The 7,729-nt window shown below is 34.1% G+C and overlaps 1 protein-coding gene across 1 annotated transcript; it reads right to left on the minus strand.

Annotated features, from left to right (window-relative positions):
* Positions 1 to 4,692: 4,692 nt before the first annotated feature.
* On the minus strand, positions 4,693 to 7,015 carry LOC133816644 (serine/threonine-protein kinase ATM-like). Its single transcript, XM_062249019.1, has 3 exons — positions 5,842 to 7,015; positions 5,638 to 5,724; positions 4,693 to 5,194 (listed from the first exon to the last, which is right to left on the minus strand). Exons 1-3 carry the CDS (start codon positions 5,995 to 5,997, stop codon positions 5,114 to 5,116), a joined length of 324 nt encoding a protein of 107 aa, XP_062105003.1. The 5' UTR covers positions 5,998 to 7,015; the 3' UTR covers positions 4,693 to 5,113.
* Between the last annotated feature and the right edge of the window lie 714 nt (positions 7,016 to 7,729).

Below are 7,729 nucleotides of genomic sequence, written 5' to 3' on the forward strand. Positions count from 1 at the left end.
CTCAAAGCTCTCTAACTCATTGCTGGTCCAACTTCCCCTTGCCCTTATTTGCACCACGTAGCACACGTGAGCCAAGGCCCAACAAGAAAATGCAATTAAGCAAACAGACAATCAACAGATTACAATTATAAATAGCATGCTTAATGATTATAAACAATGCTCAGTAATATTCATTCTATTTATGTGGCCAAAGGGCCACCCAAGTGTGCACCGCACTTGTTTCATTCAGACAAATATACAGCTGGACAAGTGTAAGTCACGCCCCAATCTCTTTTCAAGCGGCCATAAGGTCGTACTAGTGCGTATCGTACTTCCAGATATAAATAGACATACATTACATAGATAACACAACTATGTAAAGCACATATATTCATACTCAAACAAACATTTCAAAGCAAAGGTAAAGCCATGTTCAATCATAGAGGCTCAAGCCCTAATTTCAACACAGGTGCAATTTTATTACCTCGAGTTCCGTGTGAATGACGATATGGCCTCAAGTGCGATCCCGATCCTGAGTCTCGCAAAAATCTAGTCACAACATAAACATATTGTTATTAGGGATTGAATCAAAATCTTGAGGCTCACTCTGAACCTCAATTTATAGAGCTACTATTCCCAGATGTCTGGACGTTAGAAACGTCCACTGAGCCCACAAGTGGGCCCCCAAACGGATTCCCAAGCTCCCCAAGCCCTAATCCTAAAATCAGCAAAACCCTTTTTCAGGGCACGTAGCGCACTCGGGCCCACATAAATTTTGAAGTTTCTGGGGAACTAGCGCGGTCGCGCTTCAAACCTCGAAACACCAAATCAAAACCCAATTCCTAAGGTTATGGGACCCTAGCGTGGTCGCGCAAGGTCCCCAGACACCCAAAATTGTCCAAAACTCATAGTGTTCTTCCCCAATTGCTAAGTTACGATCTCTCCCTGCATAATTCGACCAAAAACTCGAACCTAGGATGTTTTCCAGCAAACTACATACTACAAAACACTTCATATAACTTAACTAAACTACCAACAACATTAAATTACCACAGAAAGACACCAAAACTCCATAAAACACAAATTTCCACCTCAAAGTTCTAAGCTTCAAGAAAACCCACTTCACAGTCTGAAAATCCCATTTCAAATCACAAAACCAATACCAATAGAACTTCTAAATAACTTTCTATACTCAACTCACCCACAAACACAACTTAGGCACATCAATTCAAGCCTTTACTAACAAAATTCCCAAATATTGATAAAGAACCAAGAAAACACCAAAAATTGAACTTCAAGCTTGGGGAAGAAGAGATTTACCTCTCTAAATTCAAAAAATCTAGCTTGACTGGAGCTGTCCTACAGCTACTAATTCCTTAAGAAACTTCAATTCCCTTGAAATCCTCTAAAGAAATCCCTTGACCTAGCTTGGAAATCCTTGAGTTCTTGGTTAAGCTTCACGAGAGAAAATAAGAGAGGGAAGGTAAGTCTTGGGCATGAGGTCAAGGGCTACTGCCACTTTGGTTTATTCTCTTGGTCAAATGACCATAGTACCCTCACTCTATAATCTTATTCAAAGCATCCCAAGGGCAAATTGGTCATTTTTCCACTAATTCCACTGAACCTCAATTAACACCCTAAAATCCTAATTAATTTACTAATCCCCCAAGTATTAATACTTCCTCCAATAATTCCCAACATACGCAAAATTACCAAAATACCCATTGGCTCACCCCAAGCCGGGTATAAATCCTCATTGTGACTTTTCCGCCAAATTGCTCCAAAGGGTCGACTCAAGCCGAATATCGCAAATATATCCACATAATACATATAATTACAATTATACCCTCAACAAGTCAAAATTACAAAAATGCCCTTATTAACGAAAACGAGACCACAATCATATTTAATAAACATAAACATGCATAACTAGTCATATCACAATGTAAATCATATAATTCACATAATAACATAAATAACCACAATTAAATCATATTAACACATAGAAACCCAGTTATGCCCTCCTAGCCCACTAATCAAGGCACTAAGCCTTATTAGCAAATTTGGGACGCTACAGTTGATGTTTGGTTTGATTCTCCTTACTGGGGTTTAGCTCACCCCTTTTCCCCCTCCACGTGCAAGAATTGATTATGTAATGGCATTATGAGCGAGGATCATTCCAAGAAAGTGTATGTGCTCTGTGAGGGGACTGGATGAATGACGACGATCCTAGAACACTGTGACAGTCAGAATCCTGTGATCCGTAAGGGGAAAGACTAGGTAAGCTGTGCAATCCCACACCGCCTGGGAAGGTCAAGTGTGATGATTCTAAGACTATGTAGGTATGGGACTACATAGTTGAAGAGGGCTTAAATGGATTTATAGGTACTACCTATATCAACAAGATGCATCTTCTTTTCGGTGGTCCATCACTTGAGAACTCCAAAGTTAAGCGTGCTTGATCTGGAGTAATCTCAAGATGGGTGACCTCCTGGGATGTTTTCCCAAGAAGCATGCGAGTGAGGACAAAGCACGCTGGAAAGACGTATCAGAGCCTTGACCCAGTCGAAAGTATGGCCGATGGGGACTTCAAGCCCGTTAAGGGGGGTGATTGTGACAGTCAGAATCCTGTGATCCGTAAGGGGAAAGATCGGGTAAGCTGTGCAATCCCACACCGCCTGGGAAGGTCAAGTGTGATGATTCTAAGACTTTGTAGGTATGGGACTACACAGTTGAAGATGGCTTAAATGGATTGATGGGTACTACCTATATCAACAAGATGCATGTTCTTTTCGGTGGCCCATCACTTGAGAACTCCAAAGTTAAGCATGCTTGACCTGGAGTAATCTCAAGATGGGTGACCTCCTAGGAAGTTTTCCCAGGAAGCGTGCGAGTGAGGACAAAGCACGCTTGAAAGACTCGTGTTGGTTTGTAGGGCCAGTTGTCATTCCAGGAAGCAGCCATAGTGACGTGGGGCATTACAAACACCGTAGCAAATTTCTGTTTTATGAAATAAATTTTATGATGTTTTAGCATTATTTTGGAAACTCAGATCTGAATCATTATAAAGTCTACTTTTTTTTTTGCATCTAAAATGTTCATTCAAAGAATATGTCCTGGTTAAATTAGGGTGTTACAAGCTGGTACCAAAGACAGGTCGTTCATCAAAACTCGAAACTGTCACAGAATACATGCACAAGATTCGAAGGAACCTATCTCATCTTTTTATTTGTAAATTGTTTCATTTTATGATTCCTTGTAGTATATATATATATATTGATATGTGCAGATTAAGCTAGAATGGAAACTCCTACAAAAGTCATTCTTAAGGAAATTAGAAACATTCAAAAGATAGAGGAAGACCTGAATGATAGTTGTCCACTGATTAGGCTCTTTCATCAAATTGTGAAAGCCAACTGTGCAATGCAAAAGCTTATATACCAGAGAGGAGCCTTAGTCACGTGAAAAAAGAAATACCTAATGCTTAGGACAACCATTAAGGATCCTAGAGCCAGAGAAAAGATTGAATCCTTATGGATGGAAATAATGGGCAATCCTATACACTACAAGAAAAAACAGTATTCATAACACTTAGAAACTGCTAACCGGGAGTATTGATAACGCTTCTGAAAACGCTAACATAGCCCCTGTTATTAAAAGTTCTGTCTTTTCTATAACAGTTTTCGAATGTTATGTTCGATGTTATCTTAAACTATTCAATAACACATTTTTAGTTGCTATTATATTCAAATTATAACATTTAGTTAGAGTATTTGATTATAAATTTGAAGTTTAATCTTATACTTTATGCATAACACTTTTTAACTGTTACATTTGATTATTTTGATAACATTTTTAATTTTTTATATTATATAAATCATAACGATTTGTTATGCTTATAATATGTTTCGAAATCATAACATATTAAAAGTCCAGTAATAAAATTTTGTTACTTTATTCAGGATAATATATTTTAAATTTTATTATGATAATGATACTTATAAGGTTTTTTTTTTAATTAAAAGATTTTCATTATTTTATTTTGATAAAAAAAATCAAAATTAATCCTAAAATGTAATTCTCATTAGATTGATAAACCATAAGTATTACATTAAACAATAACTAATTCAAACCATGAATGTGTCTACTTCATGAGATCTTAGTTCTAACTTAAGTTTGAAAGCATAACATAATAAAATTTTATAATCTTGAACAATTTTTACTTCAAAAATGAAAAACAGAAACATTACAAGATACACAAAAGTAAACCATGCATGAAACTTGCTCCATCATTCAATTCATTATCCTTTGTGCACTTGTCTTTGTTGTGAGTCCATTTTCTTAGCTACAACAAAATTTAAATAATTAATGCTTCAACTTAAAATTAATAGTAAACTAAAAGAGTACATAAAAAAAGTTAATTACCTAATTATGACTTTATCAGCTGGCCATGCAATGTTAGTTATGATATCTTGTCTATCTGATAGAGTGAACCACGGGGAAACCAGTCGAAATATTTGTAAGCACACTTGTTAGTTTCTTGAGGAATAACAATTACAACAATGACAATGTCATGTGTAATCCTTTCAACTAAAAATCATACAATTTCAGCAGTATATAACATAAAAGATAATAACAAGCAAAAGATAACTGACTGACTTTGAGAGCCAGATATAAAAGACAATAACAAGAAAAAGGTTTCTAGCTGACTTTGAGAGCCAGATAATAGCATGTTACCAAAGTATCCTTGGAAAGAAGTAAGAGGAAATCAAGGATTATAGATGTTATTTCCTTTTTTATAGGATTTGTAGTTAATTATGTTTATTACGTTTTATTCTATAATTAAGAGTATTAGTTGTATAAACCCTATATATATGTAATGGTTGTATTACGTTTTATTCTACAAGAAATACAAGGCAGTTTTGTTTTAAAAAAAGAAAGAAATATTTCTTTAACAATAAAAAGCCTCAAGTCCAGTATGACCATCTTAGTTATATAGTGGAGCAAGTACTTGTAGTAGAGATAAACTATGCCCCAGAAGTTCTACTATATAGATGGTAGAATTATACTGAAGTAAAAAAGAAATCTTAACTCATCATTCTACCTGTGCAGATTTTCATTGAAATGGCCACTTTTAGTTCTGCTCACTCTGTGAATTATCTCCCATGTAAAGTAAGGAAAAATTCCAGTTTCCAGCATGCCAAGCAGCCTCATACTGCAAAATAATTGATGACCAAAAAGACAGATGGTAAATACTACACTAATGATATCACCCCTAAGAAAAAGAAAAAAAAAGGGACAACCATGAGTACATGCTTATTTCATGAATTTATAACAGGTTAATGACAGATACAAGAAAGTTGAGCACAACAAACTTTCACTCCTCTTTCATAGATGTCCATCAGAATACAAGTGATAAGGTTTTAAATTTTCACATAACCTTGGCACATGGAACATACAAGGACAATTAAGGTAAAAGAAGTTAATTTTTTGGGAAGAGTGTGATAAATCACTAACAAATCAGTAAATCTCAAAACAACAATCTCTGGAAAAAAAAAAAACCAATCTAGATGGTCAAAACTATTATAGCAAAGCTTGTTCAGTTGTATTACTTACCTTTAACTACAATTCAAAGCTAAGTATACATGTATTACTTACCTTGTTGGACAGAATGATCCCATATAAGCTGTCAGGTTCATTGATATGAGTGACTGCTGAGACAAGTATCTCAATATGTTGAGGTAACTGAAGCAAAAGACCAAATAATACACATTAGAGAAATGGTATCAAACCAGAGGTCAAAAGGCCACCAGAAGTACAAGAATAAAAGTTTAAGAAGAGTATGAAAGCATCGAAACTCACAACTGCGGACTTTGCAACTGCAAGATAATCAATAGAAAGCCAAAACACCTGGGAACATAAACTTGTCAGAAAATGAGAAAGAAAGCAACAAAGTATCACATATATTAATTTCAAAAGAAACAAATCAATTGTAGAAAAGCATTGTGCCAGATCCATATATATGTAGTATTGAAAAAGAAAGATTCACTAATAATATTACTGAATGTGTTTTTATTAATTGTTGTACATAGTATTACTCACTATTGTAAATATGCCTTAGTTTTCTGATCTTGTACTAGTTACCTGTTGGTGTCTATAGCCCTTGTTCTATAAGAACCCATGTATACCTATATTTTCTGAGTAAAGACAACTAAAGTTTACAAGAAGTATGGTAAATGGTTAAAAATATAAAGAGAATAAAATCTACTTAGAGGCTAGATGCAAATGACTATTCTTTGCCTACTTTGCATTTAATAGGTCAATCAAAGATGTGGTCTTCAACTCCACACAGGAAAAACCAAGGATAAAGGATGTATGAAGTAACATAAACTAAAAGCCACATCATGAACTTAGAATATTAATGCATTAAACAATACTGAAGGCCAAATTGTTGATGTAGCCAGTTCCAAAGAAAAAAGAAAAACCAACCAAAAAAAAGTGTTGCATTAACATATTCGCATGAAAAAAATAGGAATTCCTTTAAGTTACTTGACACAATCACAATATATAGAACTTGATACTTAAGAAAACAAATCTGCAACTTGACACAAATCACAATAGCTAATTCAACAAAAAAGAACAAGTTTATAAAATATACTATCATCACTATAAAAAAACTACTCATATCAACAAAAAAGAGTATCAACATCTTTATGCGAATAAAAAAAAAGGTTTATGATATTTACCTGTCTAGCAAGGACATTACTTTGTTCACGAATTAAACCTACAGGCTGTGGAACGACCATAAGTATTAGAAACTTCAAAAATAATTTGGAAAAAATACTAAATACTAACTACTAATATAACAAAGAAAGGGTTGGTTTGTTTTCTTTACTTCTCCCTAAGTTTTTCTCTCTGTTCTGTTTTATTCAAGTGACTGCAGCAATATTGTTTAGCTTTGTTGTGCAGAGAACTTACTGTCAAGAACACAAGCCTTTATCCAACACAAGATAAGAATTAAACACAGAATCGAAAACAAAAACTAAACACCAAGATATACGTGGTTCGAACACAGAGACAAAGTATCTCTGGCCTACTCCACTGGCAGTCAATCTTATTACTTCTTCAATTTTTCTCTCTTACAACTTTCAAACTCTCTTTACAAGTTTCAGTCTGTACAAAATAGTAGAATGAATTTCTTAAGTCTCAAAACTTAAACAAGAGACTTATATATACAAAAAGAGATCATAACTGAAAAAAAAAATTAAACTTAACAGAAAACGGTTAAGTCAACTAAGCTAACTGGAACCAATAACCAACAACAAGCTTATTACTTATTGTAATCTCTACACTAAAGATCAAATTACATGGATTATGATTTTGAACCTTTACATTCTGCTAGAATATATTGCCCTAAAAGAATCTATATTTATATGCTTATACGTATACATAAATGGATTAAAAACAAGGTACGCAGTAACAATAGATTGTTTAAGTGCGGAAACATTTGCTAACATACTCTGCATTGAAATAGAGTTCCGAACTAGTATATCACGGAGTTATTTACTTATTTTTGGATTCCAAGTATTCATATCTAATTTTATTATTATTATTTACTTTATGCACATTTAGAACTTATTAATTCATATATATATATATAAACTTACGAGTATATATTGTTGTAAGGTGTGGAATATGTCTTGGTCTTTTATCTTTACACTAAGGTTCTACACATATAAGGTGTTTAGAA

Source organism: Humulus lupulus, chromosome 2 (genome assembly GCF_963169125.1).
Source record: "Humulus lupulus chromosome 2, drHumLupu1.1, whole genome shotgun sequence".
Classification (NCBI taxonomy): Eukaryota; Viridiplantae; Streptophyta; class Magnoliopsida; order Rosales; family Cannabaceae; genus Humulus; species Humulus lupulus.